The 25,014-nt window shown below is 39.8% G+C and overlaps 1 protein-coding gene across 4 annotated transcripts in view; it reads right to left on the minus strand.

The window, feature by feature from the left end:
- Nucleotides 1-25,014, minus strand: part of soga1 (suppressor of glucose, autophagy associated 1) — a 101,552-nt gene that overhangs the window by 72,025 nt on the left and 4,513 nt on the right. For all 4 annotated transcript variants that reach the window (XM_042408095.1, XM_042408091.1, XM_042408096.1 and 1 more), the window contains 3 exons: nucleotides 20,511-20,612; nucleotides 19,607-19,729; nucleotides 2,632-2,781 (listed from right to left, as the gene is read on the minus strand). In XM_042408095.1, the coding sequence (XP_042264029.1) occupies nucleotides 2,632-2,781; nucleotides 19,607-19,729; nucleotides 20,511-20,612 (375 nt within the window). The remainder of the gene's footprint in view (nucleotides 1-2,631; nucleotides 2,782-19,606; nucleotides 19,730-20,510; nucleotides 20,613-25,014) is intronic.

A 25,014-nucleotide genomic window follows, 5' to 3' on the forward strand; every position in this document is an offset into this window, starting at 1 on the left:
GCTCACCAAACACTAGGCTACAGAAGTAGCTAACATAGTGCTAATAATGAGCTAACATGGAGCCAGCAAACTGTAGCCCTTTATAGTTAAAGCAGTATATTAGCTACAACTGAAGTGACTGAGTGATAATGTTTAGGCTAGCAGCTTATAAACATAGGCAGATTCATTGCAGAGAGCTTGTTAGCAATATGCTAGCATGTGTAAATAGCAAAACATATTCTTATCTACAGAATTAGCTCTGCAGAAGTAGGTTGACATTTCTAGTCAAAATATAATTTTTTTGTTTATGGTGTTTCTATTTGAGATTGTTGGACAGGTTTCTCTTTCTGTTTTTGGGCATGAAGCTTGACTGTTAGGTTTGAAGAGAATAATCCCTCTCCAGTTCCCAGTAAAGTATCAACGGCCAGCAGCAGCACAATATACTGTAGGTCTAGCCATAGCTCTGCTTTTTAAAGAACATTGATCTCAGTACAGACTGGAGCCTGCAGCCGCCACCACAACACAATCAATAATTCACAAACCTCCTTTACACCTGTGAATCACCAAAGCCTTCATTGTCTGTGTGTTGTCCTGTCTTTGTGGTTAAATGCTTCTCTTTTTTACACTTATTTTTGGCTTTATCTTGTGTATATCTACTATATATATATTGATATATATCTTGAGTTTCCTGTACGTCTGATCTCTCCATTTTTTTTCAGTTTCTCACTCGTACTTGAATTCCCTGTTTATATAATCAAAGGTGACACAGACACAGATGAGTGAGACATTCCTGTGTGGATGAGCACACACACAAACACAGTTTCCCTGAATCATATCAACAATGTGAAGAATTCACATCTCTGCAGAGTTAGCATAACTCAACACAACAGACCAAAACACAGCTTATGAAACCATGTTAGTCAGACAGTCAGCAAACAGTCAGAAACCCCTCAGCATACAGTCATCTGGACAGTAAACAGGCTGATATATGAAGGGGAAAATAACTAAATATAAAAAAAGTACTCAGGGACTGTAAGGTGCATAATACTGTTAGCACTTTGTTTCATCTTTGTGAGACTTTATAGTGCAACAAACCATTTTACTTTAATATAGAGCTTCAATAATTTTGATAATTGAATAATTGTTGTAGTCGTTTTCAAAGCAATAATTGTCAGAATAGTAGTTGTAACCCTACTTTAATACATTTATCTGACTGCTGGACTTACTAGTTGTTCTGCAGAATAAAGTTGCAAAGTGGGAGAAGTTATGCATATGATCTGAAGTTGAAGACCAGTTCATTTTCTGCAGAGAACATGGTGACTGGAAGGTAGAACAGGCTGAAATATCAGCAGCTACATTAAAAACAATTAGTTCTTTGATAAAAAGGTGAGGACAACATGAACAGAAAACTTTTAAATGGTTATTTACAGTAAGGAACTAGCAGCTCCTTCAAAGCAAAACATATAGCCAATAATATTTGGGCTATTTGACCCCCTACAACATAAAAATCAATTTTGCAGACCAAAGCAAAGAAACTCATTCTTTCAGTCACTATCCAAAGCTCACAGGTGAGGGTTGGAACAAAAATTGAATCGTACATCACTCATCACAACAACAGTCAGGTCCAACACCTGCATCAAGCTGCCTATCGATCTCACAGTCCATCTCCAATAATCCAGTTATCTTAAGCAAATCATCTGCCTATGATCTACCGCTGTGAACTCAGCTTTGTGTAATAGAGTAATAAAAAGCACTGAGCATCCCTCCTAGACATCCACAAAGAGCAAACTGGCAATTTTATGGAGGGAACACACAGTCCAGCCAGATGGAGCAGACAGACCCAGATCCCCTGCCAGCGACCCAGTCATCCATCCAACCCTGACCCGCATCAGGAGCCTGGTCCTGGGCCAAAGCCATGACCATCGGCCCGTCAGACACTGAGTGAAAGAGACAATAAGCAGAAGCGAGAGGGAGAGAGAAAGACAAGGATGGAAAGACAGAGCCTCATTTTCTGTTTTTCACTCAGATTAGACTTCTCAGAGGGAGGCCGGCGGAGAGGTCAATCTTGTGCCGATCAGAGCGAATCTGGGTGCGACATCAATTTATTTTTATTTATTTCCCTTTCAAAAGGAGCGTCACGCCAGCTCTGTTTTGTTTATCTTCACTTCAGCTGTATTTTTTCTTTTTCATCACGGCACTTTATTGGTTACACTTGATAAAGCAAAAAGTCCCTGGAGTGGCAGCGGAGAGGCAGAGATGAAGTCAACACTAGATGAGAACAGAGACAAGCTCTCTCGAGGCTTCCAGGTAAACTGAGCACAGTAAACAATGTTTTCTTCAAAGGGCCAGAAGGACAACTGGCTAAATAAGGATCTGCCCAAACCTCAAAGTTTAGCCAAAATTTCCAGTTAGGTCCAAACTCAAACAGACACTTTAATCTGAAGTTAGACCCTAGTAATCTTCTACAGCAAAACAAGATTTACTAAATAGCACAGCAGTGAACTGGAAAAACTAGAAACTGGTTCAACTGTAGAGCAAATGTGTTGTAGGCCTACTGTTAAAGATAAACAGCATTTATACCATTCAGAAAGCAAACTACTAGCACTACTGAATCAATTTCCATACAGCACAGTTTGGATATTTTGATCCTACCTTGTCAATCTCCTGCTGCAGGACCTGTTTGGCGACCTCCAGGTCTTGCAGTCTGACCCTCAGCTCCTCGTTCTCCTGCTCCAGACGGTTTCTCTTCTTCTCCCCGCTGTCCAGCTGGCTGTGGAGACGGATGGACACGTCTTTCGCCACCTGAGAGGGTAGACAAAGCGAGTATTTTGACTTTATTCATCCACAGAAACGTGAGACACCTCCTATTAGTGAGCAATATCCTGATTCACATTCTGCTTCACATTCACATAGTTACTGAAATTCATAACTGAGAGCTGCCCAGTACAACCACAATCTGTGAGCAGGGACACTTGGTAACAAATAAACAACAAAACAAATGGATAAAATAATAATGCAGAAGCATAACTATCCCAAGTTTTGAGTAACTCTTGCAGGTAACATTTTAATTTGCCAGTGCTGATTACATTAACCGTTCAACTGTCATCATGGGATATTGCTCAGGAGATGACTTTTTATCTTTTAATATCTGTTAAGGTAAGAGAGACAGAATCTTGGCTCTATTTTGTTTAATTTCAAGGCGACAGAAATGTTCTAGGAATGCTGCCAGTGCAAACAGGACCAGTTAAACACTGGTTATTTTAGCTGAGTCTGTGAAGTGTGTCGGCTCTACCAGCAGGAACTTTTTGCATGTTCAAACCAGTGTGCATGGGGGGTCATTTTTAAAATCTAATAACGCCAAAAAGATAATTAATACCACTCTAACAGGAACTGATGTTTTATACATAATGTGATCTTATGAAAGTCTGATAGTTTCTCCCTGAGGGGATTTGTTCATTAAAAGTTTTTAACATCAAAGAGTCAAACAAAGACAAAGTCAACTCCCTGATGTCTGATATGAAAACAGCACAACAAGACACACAAACTCCCATCTGATAAAAGCATCATGGTTTAGTGAAACTCAAGTATTATGTTGTTATATTCAAGATCAGAATTATTTTATTATGAGGCAAATGTAAAACAATTCATGCAAAAATGTATTAGTGATACTGTTCAACTTAGTCAGATTTAATTAGTTTAGGTAATAGAGTTGGTTTAACTGTTTGGTCAATTTTGGTAATAGTGCAATGAAAGTGAATTAAAGGTTTAAAGGTGCAGTTTGTAGAGCCTTCTCTAGAGCCAGTGTTTGGTTTGTCCGTTCTGGGCTACTGTAGAAACATGGCGGTGCAACATGGTATGCTCCGTGGAAGAGGACCCGCTCCCTATGTAGATAAAAGGGCTCATTCTACGGTAACAAAAACACAACACTTCTTATTTTCAGGTGATTATGAACTAAATAAAACATACTTATGAATATTAGATTCCATTTCTGCCAAGTCCATTCTGCTAGATGCCTCTAAATTCTACACGCTGCACCTTTAAGCAGCATTTTGTTGTCCAAATAACAGACAGTATCATACTGGTATGAAGAAGGTGTGTTACAGGAACATGTTGTTCTTGATTCAGGTTCAATGTCAAATGTCAAACCTGTTCTGTTCTCAGCTGTATTTTGGGGAAACAAAACACACACTGAGAGCCAATATTAAACCACATTGTCCATCTCTGTAACTTCTGTTCCTCATTATAGTCTTTAGAGCAGCAGTGGATTCAAAATGTCTCACATTTTAAATTAGGTCTTTGTTCCAGAAATAATGCCTGAGGACCTCTAGGAACAGGGCAGCAATGAAAACTGCATAAAACCTCTTATACAGAGTCTTAATGATGGCCGTCTCCGACTCATTCAGCAACAGGCAGCCTTACAAAGGGATCGAGTAACATTGTTTTTATGCTGAATTACAAGCAATATCACTTTCTTTTCCGTGACAACAGTCCATTTGTTAATAGTTTGCAATACAAATACAGTTAGATTTAAATCAGGGCTGAGGGACTCTTAAATAATGTGTTTGCAGCAACAACAGCTGACAATATTTTGTCCTGTGGAGCATTTGGCTGATTATGGTGAACGATTTATAGCAGAATACACTGTGATGATTTGTGAAAATTCTGGTGCCAGTTGTATTTCTCAAAGGAAAACATTTGTTGTGGTTAAAATCAGTTTGGTTATGATTCTCAGTGTTTCATAAAATATGTCAAAGAAATAACGCTGCTAACATGAAATAACATGATTTCACTCATTAAGCACTACATAACAGCATTTAATGTCCAACACTGAAAATAAACCAAAAAAAAAAAACTTAAGTGGACAAAATGGTGTTCAACAACTGCTTTAATTTGTATCACGCTCAGTCAGAGTCTTTTGGTTATTAAAAAGGGTCACATAAAAGGCTAAGTGCAGATAAAAGGGAGTCATTTGCCTTAATAAAGTCTCATTTTTACTTCAAACTGATTGCGTTAGCTCTATTGAAATTAAATAGGGCTTTTATCCTAAAAGACTGTATTAGATTTGATGAGATGAAACTTTAATGATTCCTATCGGGAGTTGAGTAGATGGATCTATCCAATTTTAGAGAATAACGTCTGTGTTAAATCAATAACTCAATAGCTCATAAATGTACTTAGACACCATTTACTTCAATGAGGATTTAATTTAGTGAGCCTTTAGTATCTGATGATTTAAGAGTTTTATCTTACCTTTATGACTTTTAACAATTAGCGTGTATGGGAGTTATTCACTATTAACAATAATTTTACTAATAAGAACTCTGTATTTTACTTCCTATGGTCTCTTCAGAAATGATGTAATCCTCTTGTAGTACAGCTCGGCAGCTGCCTTCATTTGACTATATGGAAAGAAGGTGAAAGGTCGGTCAGTTCAGATGTCCTATGATATCACTTGGTAATTTCTGTGCTGAAATGACTTTAACTATGTGGTGCAGGTACCTAACATAAATGAAAATGTCCATTTTTATTTAATAGCTAAAAACAGCATAAATAACAGTAATGCAAAGTATGATATACAAATATCACACTTGCATATAAATTGGTTTAATATGGGTCAATGTCAATATAATACAGTATATTTTGTTTTCAGTGTGGAGGGAAGTCTGAGTAAATCTGAACAGTAACTGCAGCTCTGTGATCATTTGTATTTCTGCATCTGCATAATTAATACTTTTATAGTTTGTGATTATATATGAGTAGCTGTCTGCATGTGTTTCTTTTTGTTGTGTTTGTCTGGTGTCTGTTTGGTTCACGCTTGTACAATTTGTGTCTCACTGCTCATCTGCAGCATCTCTGCAAACACAATTTGTAAATGTGTGTATTTACTGTGTGCCAGAATGTCTGAGTATGAATGTGTGTTTGTCTGAACCAGCGCCAGTGTGCAGCTGAGTCCCACAATGCCCCACTGTACTGCCCACTCTAACCAGTGGCTCCCTGGGCTCCACCATGCACACTCCAATTCATTTTTTTCATGTGTGTGTTTGTGTGTGTAGACTGTGTATTTCTTCTCCTCTTTGTACACCTCCTGTGCTTCTCTCGTTTCAATAGTTCCTAATAGTTCCTCTTGTACTCTTGTCATTTCTCTTACAGTGCCTCGTCTCTTTGTCACACTGCATCTCTTTCCATTTATTTCTCAGTTTTACCCAAGCGGGTAGCTACTGGTCTGAAAAGTGAAGCCAATGCGGAAGTGCCTTAAACCTGCATGCTCTCTAATGGCCAGCAGGGGGCGACTTCACTGGTTGCGAAAAGAAGTCTGTTTGTATAGAAGGCTATGAGAAAATGACCCTTATTCTCACTTGATTTATTACCTCAGTAAACACTTTCCTAACGAGTTTATGGTCTCAATTGCTAGGTTCAAGTCTTCTTAAAAACAACATGATGTTCATTTTGTAAATTATGGTCCCATTTAGAGTACAATAGACAATAAAGCATTGTATCGTAACGTAACGTAACCATGGCGTAACCCCAGATACAGGCGTAGCTGCTACTATTTCAGTGTGTTTTCTGTTCATGAAAGTTAATTTTAACATTTTGATCATCTGAAAAAGTCTTGTTCAGCATTTGGTTGTATTAATAGACCCTTGAAGGAATCGGCTGTCCCGTTTTTCTGGTGAGTACATTTAGTTTTAATGGTTTTGGCCTGTTTTGCACAAGTGAAAATTAGCATCAGCATTAGCATTATCACAGTTAACCATAGACTGTAAATGCACTGTGCTAACCAAGCTAGCAGCTAGCGCTAGGTTCAGCTCCACCCTCTGTTTCTAAATATGGCTATTTCTGGCTCCAAGAATCAAAGATGGCTACGTTCAAATCACTAACCTCAAGGCAGTCCACAAACTAATGGGTGGTGTCACGGTGACTGCATCCATAATTTTTTACAGTCTATGGTTTTAGCCAAATCTCACATTGCTACTCTCTATCATTAGTGGTCCAACCAAATTCCATTTCATGAAAACTTTTCCATTTGTTGGTCTAAACACTCGTATTACTAATTCTGTAATGTAATGCTATTGTTTATTCTACATCCTAATGTTGACAGTGTACTATTTTTGTAGTTAGTATTGAATAAATAAATGCATGGTACTCTATCAATGCCTAATCAATCAAACTCTTACTTTCACATTCAATTCAACCTCAAACCACAGCCTAGATGCTTTTATAATGATTTTGTTATGAAATGTTTTACAGCTGTACAGCAGCAGCTCATTCACTTCACACATATTGTGTTTTCCATTGTACATTGTAACAGTGTCCATCAACACTACACTCAACGACCCTCAATTTGGCTATAAGTTGTGACAACACAGTTGCTTATTGGTGAAATTAGATAGCTGCTGACAACTAAATTAGTTTTTCCTCTTAAAAAATGGGTTTTTTGCATTGATCTACGCCTGAATTCTGAGTAAGTTTCCACTCAAAAGTCTTGACGTTTCTCATGAACATCGTAAATACAACCGCACCTGAAGGCACCAACACTAAAATTACAGAGTTAGCATGTAGCATGTAGCATGCAACTCATTGGCCTGGTTCCAGATCACTGAATAACCACCCGCATTTCCAATGTGTTATTTCAACTGATTGGTGAAACAATTGACCAATCAGAGCTTAGTGGGCAGGAGTAAAAATGTTAACGTCATCTTCCTTCAGCACATATGCCACCAAATACACACAAAAGTTCACTAAAATCCCTGCACAGCCTGATGCTGTAGTTCTTGGTTGGTAAATACATTTCATCAACAGAAAATGAAATGAAGATGTTGATTGACAGGCGACCTCTGGGATGTGCAGGAACACGACAGCAGTGAACACTGAGTAGTAAATATGGAGATGAAATAAGAGATAAAAGGATCTCACTGACTACCTCTTCAACCAAAAGGACATTTTTGCATATCAATTTACTCCCTCTGTCTCTCTCTCAAGCAGATCGACTGCTTCCTTAGAACAATAGCTTCACACTGTACATCAGCATCCGTGTATTAAAAACACACAGTTCTTAATGTGTGTTGGCTGAAAGCTCCCAGAGCTTTATGTGTATTGATTTGGACAGAAACGGTGATTGATTAACACTTAATTTTGATCAGTGCATCAATATCGTAAACAAAAAACAGCTTTTATTAATGGGATGTTTTCAACACATGGGCCTCTGTTTCTCCTCCTCCTCCTCTCTTCACTTCTATAATGTCCTCCCCTTCAACACTCCTTTGTCAGCCTTTGATTCCTGATAAATGCTTTATTGTTCTTCTATGTTAAAGGAAACGTGAAGGAATTTAACGCCATTGAAGCTGTGGTTTTACCCAGCAACAGAGCTATAGGATTTAATTAGCATTCAGTCGGGGTGCTGCAGAGCTTGGTGAGAAACTGTGTGAATGTGTGTGTATGTGTGGATGTGTTAAGGAGATTGTGTGTGTGTGTGTATGTGTGTGTGAGAGAGAGAAAGTACGAAATAAGGACAGAAGGAAAAAACATCAAACCTAGAGGCAGAGAGAGTGAGGGTTTCTTGACTGTTCCTTTACTCACACACAACAAAACACACAATACACACACACACACACACACACACACACACACACACACACACACACAAACACACACACATACACACACTGGCCACAGGGCAAACAGCAGTATCATTCAACAAGTGGCAGTTAGTCATCAAAAGGATCTCTTTCGTGTACACTGTGCGTGGTTGTGTGTTTGATTGCATTCAACAACCAGAGTCTTGTTCCTCCTGTTATCCAGCCTGTCTGCATTAGGCTGCACACACACACACACACACACACACACGTACACACACACACACACACACACACACACACGTAAAACTCTTTGATAAAATCTACAGGGAGGGAAGTCGTTAGAGAGATGACCGTTATGGAAACACAGCAGCTTAGTGTGTGTGTGTGTACATGCGTGTGTGAGAGAGTATGTGCGTGTGTGTGTGTGGTGTGTGGGGGGTTGTGTGTGTCTTATCTTTGTAGGATCAAACTGAGGGGCTTTCTGCCTGGTCCCTGCTTCTTCAAAAGGCTTCATTAGATCAAGGTTAGAATTAGATTTCAGTTAATGTTAGTGTAAAGGTTGTGGTTGGACAGTACGTAGCATGTGGTGGTTAAGATAAGAGGCTGCGTCACTGAGGGTCCTCACAACTATAGAAGCACACATTTAAGTGTGTATGTTGAGAAAGATGAGCCGACATAAACACAGAAACAATTTAAAAAACATTTAAAAAACAGAATATAGTTCTCTTCTTTACTTCTAACCCATAAAAATTCCAAAAGAATCATATATTTAATTCATTTCTTTCATTTATTTAATGCATGTAAAGCATTTAAATTAAACCTATGATGCTGATGTGTTTCATGCAATGTAAATTTCTTTTCAAATTCATTCTAAAATGTTGAGTATTTTCTTTAGTTGATAAATACAAAAAAATATCTGTCATGTTACACATTTACACTTTAATTAAGCAATACTCTAAGTTTTTGAGAAATACTCATTTGTTTTCTTAAACCTGTAACTGATTTCTTTGGCAACTTGGGGGCGGGAACAAGCTGACATGATGAACTCATTAGAAAACTATTTACGTATCCAGCAGTTATATGGAGCATTCATTTGGAGTCGTATTTCTGAAGTTCAATATTTTCTTTTATTTTAGCACAGTTTTGGTCTCCACCAGCTCCAGTGAGAATTATATGGCTCTTTAGCTGTTAAATGCTCCACTGTGTTCGTCAATTAGTCGTTAACTTTTGTCTGTCTGCCATTTGGTGCCGGGAGGTAATGTGATGTACAGTGGGTTGTTAGAACTTTTTAGCTCCAAACAGCTGCCTTCTGTGTCTGGAAACAAAATGATGCGGTGAGAGTGAACCAAAACAGTAAAGTCGGCTGCTGAAACACCAAAACAATGAGCTAAATAATGGAGTGCGGTGATAATTCTGTTATGGTTCATCATAACAAGTGACCCTATTCAGATACAAGTAGTCATGTGGTCCATTAATGTTGATTATAACTGCCTTAATAAACAGTTAAACAAGAAGATGGACGTCAATTTCATCTCTGTGCCTAAACGTGTTTTCAGGTGATGCTCTTTGACATCGGCCAGATTCGATCCTACCAACAACCTGCCTACAGTTGGCTCCTATCCACTTACTCTAACCTCATCACTTAGCTTAACAGAGTGGGTTTTAGCTTAAAATAGAAGGCTTAGCCGTGGTATCAAGTTGAAAAAGTTAACCTGTTGCCAAGTCAGCTGGCAGTGGTTTACAAGAGCGCCCTCTCTCTCCGTACTGCTGCCAACTAACTCTATGATATAGGAGCTTAGTACAAACTCTGGCAGCATGTGTAAACAGCTAATTCTTGGATGTATTGGTGGGTAGTTTGCTGATTAACAAGTAACAAAGCACAGAAAACCAATGTGGAGATAGTGGAAGGTGTATTTTTCTTCATTCATGGAGGCTAGAAGTTTCTCACTGCTTTCAGTCTTTGTGCAAAGTTAAGCTAAACATGTCCTGGATGAATGTCTCTACTGAATACACAGAGATGAAATGACTTTATCTGATTTCTTTATCCAACACCTGATATATTCCACAAAACATTAGAGAATTCTTTTGACATACATACATTGTTTTTTATATTCTCACGAGGAAATTCATCCTCTAGATACAACCTGTTCTTACTGTTTAGGAGCAGTGGGCGGTGACAGTACTGCACTCCACAATCTTGCTCAAGGGCAAAGGCAGAAGTACTTCTAACACCTACTGAAACATTCATGTCTGTTGGTGTGGGAGGAAACATGTAAACTCAAGAAAGGCTTCAGTCAGCCCCGATGGGGTTTGAAATCAGGACCTTCTTGCTGTGAGGAGACAGTAACGACCACAGAGCCACTCTGCTCAAAACCAAATTATTACACCACTTTGGCTCTGTCCACTTCAAAAAAACAAGCTCCAGACGACTCCTTTGTTGTTTTGAAAGGTAATTTGTGGCTGAAAGCATTTTGAGTGAGTTTGTCATGGTGTTGTTCTTTTCAAATTTACCAGGAACATTAACATTTTATTTCCTGAATACATGTCGGAACCACAGTTTTGTTTATGGATGCCCTTTCACTCGTCTGTCTATCTTAGAGTTTCCCGCAGTGGTTTAGCCTCTCTGTTGTCAAGTAAACTAAGAACGTAACCATTTATACTGACTGAGACACTCCTCTAATCTGCAGTTTTATTCACCACAGCACTCCTCAGTGGTTCAGTCCTGCATGTTGTTTGTCAAATCACAGACTGTAGCTTCATGTTGGGGAACGACGACAGAGACTGAAAAGCTTCTTACAGGCCTCAACCTTGGAGGTGACTATACTGTTTTTTAATGAGCTATGAAATGTGCTTACAAAGTGCTGCTCTCTGTGGAATTATCGACTGCCTACTGTTTAGCTGAACCTCTCAGTTTATCATAGAGGAGAGTATTGCAGAATCAGCTCATAGCTGTACTGTCAGATAAGGAGTGTTTTTGAAAAAAAAAAAAAAAACTCTTTCATAATCAAATCAGTGGTTCTAAAACGGCTGACAAACCAAAATAGGCTGCTGCTCTGCCTCTATATGGTTTCATTACGTATTGTACATGTTTGACTTCATTTTTTTTTGTTGCAACACATTTAGTCAATATCAAATGAACAACTAACACAGTCATATTTCACAAGATAATGAACCAGACATGTCTGTACATTGGTGAAAGGAGTGTTCGTTTATTTTACTCAAGTGACACCCGAAAATACAAGATAAAGTCCCACAAACAAAATTTCACTCAAGCAAAAGTATTTAACTACTATCAGTTTAACTACTACTATCACATTTGAATGTTAAATGTGGTCGAGGTGCTAAGTCTATATTTTTACTTTTATCTCTTGGGTTTGGCTTGTTAGCTTTTTTATGAGTAATCCATCAGATTTTATGAGCTTTTGTTTTTCATGCGCAGTTTGCATCTACAAAATAACAAATACAGTAACCACAGCTAAGATAAATGCAAAAGGTTGTAAAAAAAATGGGGTTTCCATAAAAAATATAGTACTGCTTCGGTAACATCCTCCATAGATTTAATATTTCCCTCAGATCAGCATGTGTGCAAGCCAGAGAGCGGCTGTTAGCTTTAGAAATACCTTGGTTAGGCAAATAGCTGACACAACTTCATACCGCATATAAAATAATGGATGACAGCTTGGACGACAAACACATTTCTGGTTCTGTGACAATCCAACAAGGCATCGGTGTTCATATTTGTGCTTGTCATCTCTCTCAGTGTGTATCTGCACTGTGAGTTTCCTGCGGGAGCCTCATATTGCATCATTTCATCACTGCTGTATTCGTGCTATAATGTGAAGCTGTCAGAACTCTTGACGAGAAGAAGCAGCTTTACAGCCCTGGAACCAAACCACAACACTTCTTACCATGTATCAATCAAACATGTCTGATGTAAGAGAACCATGGTTGGGGACAAGTACAAACTAAATTTCCATATCGCTACTGCAGCTGCTTTTATGCTCACAATTTATGATTTGTGCATTCGAGAGTCATAAAATACTTCCGAAAATAAGAGAACAGTTTATATACTTTAACGACTTACTCAAAAGAATCAGAGGGTTTGTGAGGAGACTGTGAATACCTCAGAGGTAACTTTGGTGTTGATGTTTAGTTTTGATGCTGATGACCTTTTTGACATTCATCCAACACTCCGGCCTCTCAACACCCATTTAGAGGATGTTACATCACAAGTAATCTGCTTCATGTCTATATATAAAACCATTATGTGTGAAAGAGAGGAAGAGAGAGAGAGCCACTGGCGTGACAGCTGTTCCAGTACAGGCTGTGATCCATCTATCTTTGGATAGAGAGAGAGAGAGAGAGAGAGAGAGAGAGAGAGAGAGAGAGAGAGAGAGAGAGGGGGTGAGAGGGGACAGGGGTGATAGAATGTGATGTATTCCCACAATCCTTGGCATGTTGTTTGGCATCCTCTCACCTCCAATATCCCCGAACCATCATTCAGTCAATCTGTCCGTTCATACACACACACACAGGCATCCATCCAGGTGTGAAGACACACTACTTGACTTGACTGTTATAACTCATTTTTCACCTGCTGCAGCAAAACATCCCTGGATTGTTTACAAGTGGTCCAAAATGCTGCTGCTAAACTCTTAACCAGGTCCTCCGAAAGGTCTCATGTGACACAGACTGTGATTGCTCTTCACTGGCTCCCCATTAAATTCAGAATCCAATTCAAAGTTCTTGTGATCATCTGTAGAGCTCTGCATGGTGAGGCACCTGCCTACATTAGAGATCCACTGAAGCCATGTGCTGCAGGTCTCTAAGGTCCTCTGATCAGGGTTTGCTGGTTGTTCCTCGATCTAAGCTTAAAACTAGAGGAGACACCTTTAAAAAATAGACTTGCCTTTGTGTATTTTTTCTATTTTCTATTTATTCTGTTTCATTGTGTTTTATGTCTGTATGTATGTTTACACTTTATTTCCTCTGTGAAGCACTTTGTGACGTCTCTGCTCTTGAAAGGTGCTACATAAATAAAGTTACTTACTTGATATCATAGCTGTAATATTAATAGTTGCAGTAGTATTGGATGCAAATAATGATTATTTCTAGTTCTATTTATCCATCGATTATCTTTTCAATTAATCATTCAGTCAATGAACTGTCAAAACATAATCTGTTGGCTTGACACGCGGTCAATGGAAAAACCTTCTGTTGTGAAGAAGTGATAGGAAATGTAATGTGTTTATCACCTTATTAGCGGAGCTGATAGCGGTGCTATTCTGCATTAACAACAGGTCTACACAACAAGATATGGAGGTATTTGGAGCTATCTGGTCCGCGTATGAGTTATAAATACTGAAGAGAGGAATAGTAGAAGCAGAAACAGCCAGAGAGAGATGTTCGATGAAGAGATGTAGACAGCAGGCTCTTACTGCATTTTCTGCAAACCAGCACACTTCCAACAGAAGGTAAACAACTTATTTTATCTTGGCAATGCCAGTCGACTGCTCGCCGCATTGCTCAACGCGACCGTTTAAAAACCCTAATAGTGGAAAATGGCCGTGACAGACTCTCAGGGGATGTGGCGACGACTTCAAATTGCTTGTTTTGGGCAACCAAACACCCAAAAATCAAACATATTCAATTTTCAATAGTATAAAGCAGAGACAGGCTGCAGTGTATCCCATCTGAGAAGCTAAAAGTAAACGCATCATCATCATGACACACACACACACACACACACACAGAGAAACCACATTTCCTACTGGCAGCAGGGATGTAAAGTGTGACACTGGCATGGAAACTGTACTTCCTACAGTGTGTATCACACGTGGCGCATAAGTGGAGGTTGGGATGTGTGTGTGTGCATGTGTGTGTGCATGTGTGTGTATGTGTGTGATAGAGAGAGAGAGATGCAAGAGCAACACTTTCCTGGAGCTCATACAGTACATCCACTAAACTGAATCCAATTTTAGCTTTCTCTCTCTCTCTCACACACACACACACACACACACATGCAGTACATACATATGGAGATGGGGCTGTGAGCTGGCCCTTGTCAGATAAAAGTACCGGATGCCGCTTCCTTCCCAGCTCTAATCTAACGACTGTGTGTGTGTGCTTTGGTGCTTGTGGAGACCAGTTTTAGTGTGTGAGAGTGAGGACGTTTTTGGAAAGTTAAGACATTTGACTGATCCTCACTTCTTCAAAGGCCTGCTTGAAGATTAAAAAGGTTAAATTTAGAATTAGATGTGGGTTAGGTTAAGTTCAGTTCAGGGTTTGGGTGTTGCAATGGTTAAGGGTTAGCGTTACAGGTTAGCTAATGTATTACGCCAATTAGGGTACGCACAAGTATAGCAAATGTGTGTCTGTGGGGGAGCGAGGGAGGGAGGATGAAATCATACCGTGACAGAACTGAGCTGAACAAAATAAAGAAGTGAGAAAACAGAGGAGGATAACAGAGAAGAGGAAGGACAGAAATATAAATGAAGATGCACAGAGAGAGATACATTTAACTGTGAGCCCACTAGATACTGGACTACTTCATATCAGTAGATAATGTTTCTATTACCTATATGGCACAAACTGAACACAGGTGCCGCATGTAGCATAAATATTATACATAACTCCATAAAGCCGTTCCTGGTTTACAGCCATCACTGTGGTGGTTTCTCCTTATATGGGCAACCACAATGAAGTTCAACGCTGCTTACAGTCTGCGCTAAGCTATGCTAAACAGTTCATGGACCACTCTCTATCCTGCACATCCAGCTTCTCGTCTAACATCTGGTAAGACAGCAAACAAGCAGATGACAATAACTTCAAATGATCAGCTCACTCCAGTTGTAATGCAGATGGTTTCAGTTTTATATGCCAAGATTTTGAGAGGGGTTTCTGAAAGTTCTGCCACTACAACAATATAATAAATGTAAAGATCATTTTGTTTGAAATTGAGATGAATGGAATTGCTTTCACCTCTACTGTACTGGAGTGAAGGCAGAAATGTCAGCAGTGCATATCTCAAAACAAAACTACCTACATTGCTGGATACAACAAGCTCAAAATAGAGAAATGTGTCTTTTTGTAATGCTGTTCCATTTACTGCGTACTTGTTTCAATACGTACTTCTAATATTGCAGGAACACCTGGACGACATCATAACTGTGTCAGAAAGTTTACAATCAGCCCTCTAAGTCTGACACAAAACTGATTCTCTTTGGAAATATGGTGAAGTACCACTGAGCTGACATCATGAGAATCCTAACAACTATTTCCTCTGTATCTGTGTGTGTGTGTGTGTGTGTGTGTGTGTGTGTGCGTCCAGATGTCTGTAGCCTGTGGGAATGAGAGCAGTGTGTGAGTGGGACAGGAAATGATGTCAGAAATTCTCATGGAGATTCTACGGTCCCCAAAACCCTGCACACACACACACACACCCCCAAACACACACACACCCACACATAGTCACATTAAAGCTGGCACACACACTTTATGAAACAGCACAAATAACAACATGTGATGTACATTAAAAAGAGATGTTTTTGTCACGATATAGTCATGTGACAAACACACAATCTTCCTATTTCTCCATTTCTCTTAGTTCTCGTTCTGTCTTCCCTCCATCTCTCTTTAACACTCTGACAGTCCCCCATCGTCTCCCTGGTGGAGCGCTAAAGGTCACATGAACAGTTGGAAAGAAAACCAGAGGAGGACAGAGGAGCAGAATGAGGGACGGAGGAGGAGGAGGAGATGGGGGTGTGAGAGAGTTCATACGTGTATGTTTTTGTGTCATCTGTATACATGTGCATGTGAGTCATCAAATCAGGGCCTTAAAGCATCAACTGCAGTTAAGCCAATTACTTTTGTAAAGCAGCTCAGTGCAGAGCAGCTCAGCGAGTCAAGGTCAAGTTGGACCATAAAGTGCAACGCTCACTGGGCGTGTCCACCAGCTGCACTTCCAACGCTAAGAAAACATCCCTAAAACATCTCGTCATATCCAAAAATCATCAACCACAGTTTGTCTGATGTAACAAGGGCGGAGTCTGGTAGCGTAAAAAAAGAGTTTTGGAGTAAACACTTTAAACTAGTCATTATTTTTCACACAGTAACCAACATAATCACCAGCTCATTCGCACTTTATCTCCACTTTCTATGTGCAGTAAATGAAGCATTTTCTGATCTGTGCTCATTGCAAAAGGAGTCCAGCATCTTCTGGCAGCACGAAACAACACATTATGGGTATTTGAGGACAAACAATTCAGGTGAAAATTAGTTTAAATAAATTGGATTCTTTTAAAGTGCTTACTTGTGACTTGTTTTGGCCCGTGACCTCTGAATACAAAGAAATGTCTACTTGTCTAAAACCCTTGTCACAGGTTGCATGTGTTCTCAAGCTTAAGTTAAACCAACGAGATGTTTTCCGTCATTTTGGAGGTTTAAGTTTCCTTCTCTGATAATTATCATCTTGTTAAGCCTTGGCAGGGTCCCCACCCCCATGTTGGACACTGCTGGCTTACATATTTTAGAGAGGACCGCCTGATAACTGTAAAAAACTGCCAAGTTTTAATCTGTTTTATTATAATCTGTGTTATTAGAAGAAGCAGAAGAGTCTCAGATTAATGTTTAGATTCAATTAGAACTGATAGTTTTATGTTGTAATACAGCACATAATGAGGCTTCATACAGTATAAACTCATGGCACAACTCTTAACAGTGGTAGTCTATGCGAATGTTACATACTAACACTTTAAGAAACACTACAGTGACTGAGTGCATTATCTGAGGTTTTTATCACTTGCTTTTGTGTTGGAGGTCAGAGAGCTTTTACAGTTTTTTATATTGAGTATTGATACTTGAGTTTAAGTGCATTCAGACTGCTCAACGTTTACAGTCCTTGTCTTTTTTTTTTTCTCTTCTACTGCTGTTAAAGTTATTTTCCACTAGAGTTGAATCACTGCTGAGTCACAGAGGCAGGAGTGCCTGTTTTCACAAGGCTAATGATAATGCTACCAGAATAAACACAGGAGTGACTGTGAGAGGCTTGTAAAAGAGAAGCTTAGCGTGGGCTTAATACATGCACACACACACACACACACGGGACAGCGTGGTGTATTTTGACCTGGCGTCTGAGTCTTTGGCCCTGGTGACAATCAGCCATGTGTTGAGGGAGACACAGAGAGGGGTCAGGTTTGTCTCCCAGCTGTGTATTTTTTCCAAGTTTCCTGTGTTAATGATCCGTCTTTGCTAAAGCAGCCAACAGATGCTGGCTTACTCGTTTGTTTTTTTTTTCTTTTTCTTTCTCAAGCTTTGTCTCTCTCTTTCTCATCTCTGACTTCACTCTCACACTCTTTATCCCGATGCTCCCATTGGCTATTACAGATTTAAATTCAAGTCAGACCTCCATTCAAATCAACTCTATTAAATGCAACTAATCCTTCTTGAATAATTCCTTGTCTTCCCCTCCTCTGTATTTGTTGCTGTCTTTGATTTTTGCTAAGTTTCTCTTTTTCCTTTTCAGTCTTTTTTTTCCCCCTGACTCCCCCCCCACCTCATCCTCTCACTCTCATTGGCTAATTTGAATTTTCAAACACTGACCAATCCCCCTTTTTTCCTTTCCAGTCTAAACACCCACCCTCAAGAGTCACAGGATGTACCCTCATCCTTTTCCCTCCTTCCTTCCTTCCTTCCTTCCATCCTTCCCTCGTTTTTTTTCCTTCCTTCTTCCAAAAACAACCAGATGGTGAGACAGCAGCGGAGAGACAGACAGCAACAGCAGGCGGAGGGCCCTTAGAGAGTGACATCACAGTCTCTCTCACACACACACACTCTCTCTCTCTCTCTCTCTGTTGAGTTATAAAGGCCTCATTGTATCTTCTATCACATGGAAAATGTTGGAGGAACGCTGTGAATTTGACGGAGTGTATCCACAGTTCAGGGTCAGTGTGACAAAAACATGCAGTAGCTTTACGCTGCGCTCGGTGTGTTTGTGTGTAACTGACCTTTATCAAGGATTCCTGAGGTGACTGGTGTGTGTGTGCGCGTACAGTTCTGTGAAGGACGCTTGTAAAAAGCGGATCTTTACTGTATCTGTGTGTGTTTGCGAAAGTGATCTTTAGCTGAGGATTAATGAGGCGTTCAGTGTCTCTAAGTCAGTGTGATAATCAGTCCATATGTGTTTAAAACAGGGAAATTCCATCAACTAATTAGATGAAGCCTGACCTCATCACAGTCTCGTGACTTCCATATTGTGAAGAAAACAGGTCATTAGAACTGTCTCGCAACACATAAGCATCATGCAAAACAAAACGTAGCATGTATAACACCTTCTGGGAGACACATTTGAGGTCCTATGAGGCAAAAGTTATTTTTAGTTATGTTTTGGTCACATCACCACCAACACATCAGACTGATTTTCCTGTTCAGAATATTTCTGCTCGCTAGCTTGCTAACTAGGAGTGCAATGATAAGGAGCTCACAGTTTGGAATGATACTAAATTCAGGGTTTATTGTTCAATTCACTCAATATTTTAACAAATTTGGAGTGAAAAGAAACTTTGCACAAAATTAGGTGTGTAATGTTTAATAGATTATCAACATAGGTAGGTTTTAGTGCAACGTGTAAATTATCGAATATGTTCAATGAAAAAAGGAGCTTTTGTACAAGCAGATCTTTATCTACATAAAACTAAACTGAAGAATTAAAATATCTGATTGAGAGTGTCTTTATATTTCAATTTCTGCAGGACAAAGGCTTTTAGCAGAAGAGCTAATTCAAGCTCACAGTAGAGACTAAAGACAGCTCACTGTGTCCCAGTCAACTACATTTGAAAATAAATCTACTTCAGGCACTTTGACGTCAATAAACTGACTTACAGATATCTCAGTTTCTCTATCCTGCTTCTTATATACTTTAATATACTGAATCTATTGCATGCACACAGCTAATCTGCAGCTGCTGAAAACACTGTGGCACAGCTTCAGAGTAGTCTATTCATTTCAATCAGTCTCTCTCAAACACACACACACACACATACACAAACACTTACTTTGACGTCTTGCTCCAGCGTTCGTATCAGTTCTCCGTCCACCTGCCCTGTTTGGGCCACGCGGAGGGAGCGCCGCTCTGCCTTCCTCAGCCGGTACTGCAGGATGCGGCAGGTCTTGTTTGCCTGAGAAACAGAAGCGAGGTCAGGAGATGATGTTACATGTCGTCTGTCTTTGTTTTCATCTTCGCTTATTGTGCCTTCAAAGAGAATTCGCCCTGCGGCGGCCATTACAATACAACAGAATAAATAAAATATGTATAGACAGACACAATCCAAAACAAAAAAACCCCACATAAAACAAAGCCCGAGAGGCAGGAGACAAAAACGTATGCAAACAACCTTAAATTGAAACTCTGCAGACTCAGAAACAGAGCTGTATTATGTTTCTGCCAATGCAGACCCAACATTTCCTACTGCAGCAGCTTCACATAAAAACAGTCCAGCTGCCTACAAAGCAAGGTTATTTTTGGCATTTTTTAACAGCAAATCAGTCTGAATTATTTCAGGGTATAATGGAATAAGAGGAAACAGCCACAGTGAGCTGTTAGCTGAAGAGTTGCAGGCGACAGGCTGCACATACTAACTTCTCAGCAAGGTAACCAACTTCTTCCACTGTGCCCTGTTGTGAGGGGAAATATTTGCACTATGCAGCATGACACCAGATGCCAGATCATGGTATGATGGAAAAAGGCCTTTGTTTCACTGACTTCTTTATTCAAACAATATGAGTTTGTTTGGCTGCACCGCGAACACATAAATCAAAGAAGACAAATGCCCGCTTGATCAATTGCCGACTATCTTATTTGCCAGATTTGCAGCCTGAGTTATACATTTAAAGTTCCTGAACAAGAGATCAAAGAAAGCTCAGATAGAACAAAAGACCGAGCTCTGTCTACACATGTACCTGCTCCAGCTGTTGCCGTAGTTCCTGCAGCTGGTAGACGTCTTCTTCCATGTACATGTCCCTCATCTCCAGCATCTCAGACCTCAACTCCTCCATCTCGTCCTGGGGACAGTGAAGAAGAGACAGTGTATCAGTCATATGAACATGAAACGTTGTGAGCCAGGTGCTCCTCAGTTATCAGCCTGCAGAGAAGGAGCTGTTAACTGTACGTACTGCAGAGACTCGGAGCGTGATGACAGTATTATGCACATATGTGGGTCATAAAGGAATCCTTTTACGCTTAATAGTCATCTTATAGCATCCTTACCATAAATACAAGATTATAATCATCATCAAAAATTCATCTACCGTTAATTGTGTCAGGTAATCCATCCCATCAATCACTCGCTCATTAGCCGCTACATCTTCCTCTTCATCATCCTCATTATCGAGACAACCATTACAACAATTAGCGTCTTCTTAAAATGAGCTGCGACGTAATATTCTCTCAAGTTTGATAAAAGGGGTCATCAGAAACAGAGAACTACACGGACTCATAAGCTACACAGTAATATGAGACTGTATTGATTCTCCTTTCTCTCTGCCACTCAGGAGGTAGCACAAAGGAGGTCAAATGTCAGGGTCGGGTTATTGGATTACCTTAGGGGAAACTCTTAACAGTCCCAGGGAAATTGAGTCTTTGCAGCAAAGCATGTTAAGAGCAAAGGAAAGGAAATTCCTACACTGAACACACAGAAATGTGTGTTTTTGTATGGAGCAGAATTGGAAAAATAACACTTAAAAATAATCTTGTACATGTATATGATTCATTCACAGCCCTGTTGTTATCTACTACTCTTTTAGACTTGTTAAAGAAGAGATTATTTATTAATTTCAGCCTGCCAGTATGAATTGCATCATCTCTCTCAACTGTATTTAAGGTGCAGCTCGTGTCTGCAATGAAATTTACCACAACCCACTACGAGAGGACTGGGTCACTGGGCTTTATGGGACAGTAAGAGGGTTGTTACACCACAGTGTGTTTCTCAGAGTGTATACTGTGTGTGTTGTGTGTGTGTGTGTGTGTGTATGACAAGCAAGCATAATAAGCAAAAGGAGTACAAGAGGCTGTAGTAGTAGTAGTAGTGCTCTCATAATTTACTACAGTGGAGAATGTGGGTCAGCTTCTGCAGAGCTCCATCTGTAGCAACAACGAGCTCTGGGGATGTGTCCATGTGTGTGTGTGTGTGTGTGTGTGTAATAAGAAATCAAGACAAAGAGTGACTGTGAGTAGGGTGTGTCTATGCTTCTACAACCTAGAGCAATGGTTCTCAAAGTGCGGTCCAGGGACTCCCAAGGGTCCTTGATATGAAAAAGTCTGAGAACCACTGGCCTCCAGTATAAACAGCTTGTGTGTGTGTGAGTATATGGATCATAAACATGCTAACAATTGAGGTAAGGTGTGTGTTACAACATGCAGCAAGATGAGATTGTGTGTGTGTGTGTGTGTGTGTGTGTGTGTGTGTATACTCTTGTGAAAGAGATTTGTTGATTGAGCTGAAATAGACTGCAGCAAGAAGCAATCTGCAAGACACTGACCACTGCACTACACATCTGCAATACAGAAGAGAGAGGCAGAGAGGAAATGAAAGGAACAAAAAGGAAAGAGAAGGAAAAAAGGAGGGAGTGTAAATGGTAAAAAAAAACAAAAAACAATGTAAAACACAAGGAATGAAAAGAGGGTAACTCAAAAGGAAGAAAAGAAAAGGCAATGAAAGATAAGAAAAGTAAAGAGGAAGAAGGACAAGAAAAGAAAGGAGAAGAGGAAAATGGAAAATAAAGATGAGAGGAGAAAGAAAGAAAGAAAGATATTCACAAAAAGAAGTAGAAGGAAAAAGAAAGAAGAAAGGAAAATTGGAAAAGAAGAAAAGGAAATAAAGGCAAAGGAATGGAAAAGGAAAGGGGGAAGAGATGGAAAAACAGAGCATGAGAGAAATGACAGCAGAGTGAGAATGTGAGGACATGAAACGAGGGAATCACAAGTTAATATGGCGAGAGAGAGAGAGAGAGAGAGAGAGAGAGAGAGAGAGAGGTGGTCCACTGACCTGCTTTTCATATCTAACTAAAGAAGAACAGGGAAGATGGTTTCTGTTATGTGAGCAACCAGCCAGGCAGGAGATTGAATCAACCAATCAGATGTCAGATTTCAGAGAAACGTCTGCTGTGATAACAGTCCTCACTAACAACTTCATAGATGTGATCAATATCGTGATTAGTCGATTGAAAACTTGCTTTGAGGATTTCATGGTTGGTCATTTAAGTAACAGCGCTGTGCAGTACAATTAGTTTTTGAACCAGGAACCTGATTATTTTTACTTCCATTTTCTCTCAAAAATGAGTCTAAATGATGTTGATGATGAACTGTTTACGACCAAAGCACGTCCTTCCCGTGAAATATTCTGAATCTTGAGGGACAGCAGTGAGAGCAATAAAACAGTCACAAGCTCATCCAGCACAGAAGCTCAACTATTAGCTTAGATTGCAGTCACAGGACAGACATTCCTCAAAATTAAGTCCAAAACGCCTCATTTCAATGTGAGATGTAACATCAGGCCTGCAGTAAAAGACCTACACGCTGTTTATCATGTTAAAGAGCAGCATGTGGTCCCAAACGATAATTCAATTCCTTGATTAGCTTTCTGTTGAGTGAGAGCCAATTCAACGAGGTGTGTGGATGCTAGAAGTGACCGACAGTGTTGTGATGTCGCCTAACGATAAGTATGTTTCAGCTGTAGGAAAGAAGGGAGACAGTGAGGAGGAAGTTAGGACTGCAGGTCTGGTTCTGTCATAGCTAAAACACATCTTAACAGAAACACAGTGTACACTTATGGTACATTTATAATTAGAGATGATTCTAACAACCGTCGGCATAACAACACGCTGTACATGAACCTATAGTGGAAGACAGCCAAGAGGCAGTAAGTATGTACTAAAAGACAGAAACGGATGAGCAGCGAGGGGAGAATTACAGAGAAGGAATTAATGGGTGAGAATTTGATGCTGCATCTACAAAAACACAGAGAGAGAGATTGAAGGAGAGTCTGACACCTCAGCGACGTGTTGTTTTGATCTTCTGATTACTAACCAGGTGTTCCTCACAGCTGCAACAACACACACAACCAGACTCACATCACTACAAGGCCTCCCAAGAGGCTTTGGGGTGGTCGAATAAGGTAGCTCTGTTACACGCTGTCCCATATTAAGTCACACACACACACATACACATGCTCAGTGACCATCGCTACACAAGAGATTGAGAAAAGAAGAAAAATCCATTATCAATAGCTAAAGATTTTAGAGGGAAGGCACATATAATCACGGCTCAGGCTGCAACTGATGATTATTTTCATTATCAATGGATGTGGCTATAAGATCTTGATCACTATTCCCCTCATTACCATTTTCATGTTTTTGCAAATGTGCAAAATAAAAAGATATTCAGTGATATAGGAGAAGCAGCAGAGCCTTACATTCGAAAAGTTGGAAGCAAATTGGGCCTAAATAACAACATGAAGCAATAATCCCAATTATTTTGCTGGCTGTTATAATTAAAAGTAATAATATAGTGAAGTATATCCTCATAATATTCATTTTATTTTCAGAACGGTGGAAAGCTCGTCTTCACAGGAGCTGCAGGTGCGTTAAAACAAAGTGAATCACCACAATGATCAATAAAAAACCCATCAGCTGTGTGACTCCATTTGCAGAGTAAAGGTCAGATCAACAAACTAAACCGAGATTCAAAATTCTCCAACAGTGTTGTACAACTACCAGGGAAAAGATGAGGTGCTGCTCCTGTTCAGCCAAGTGCTGTTGATCAATCACCCTCCTCGATCAGGCTCTTACAATTATTGGCTTGTCTGGTCACCGCCAGTTAGTGCTTAGGGACATGCTAATGTAATTGATCCTTTCCCTAATCAATCACTCTCAGTGCAGGACGGATCAGCTTGACTGGTGGATCCACATATATTACTTTTCACTGCCTGCAGACATGTGGAGGCAGCTGAGAGACGTCTTTAGTACCAAACTGATGATGTTGTTTTATTTCTTTTCACAGCTGGAGTGCTGATGTTTTGGTGTTGGTGGCTGGAAGCTTCATATGGCTGCTGTCAGTTCAGCCTGTATATAACATTACTACTCTTGAGTATCTTGTAGACTACAGACAGAACAACAGCATTTCAGTATGATGTTGCCAACACCTCAATTTGACATCTGACTCATGACAGAAATACCCTTAATGCACAAATGTACATGAATTTGGAGTTTTCTATACTCTTGTCAAGATGGAAAAGACACTTAAACAGTATCTAATCAATCACAGGATACTTAAACTCCCCATTAAACCAATGCTGATCAAACATCTTGGCAAAAACCATGGCAGCAAGGCAGAATCAAGGGCCACAATCTGTCAAAAATATTTTATCTACCTAAACAAAAACTTACATTTGACTCTGGCTTTACAATT

Source organism: Thunnus maccoyii, chromosome 4, assembly GCF_910596095.1.
Source record: "Thunnus maccoyii chromosome 4, fThuMac1.1, whole genome shotgun sequence".
Lineage (NCBI taxonomy): Eukaryota > Metazoa > Chordata > Actinopteri > Scombriformes > Scombridae > Thunnus > Thunnus maccoyii.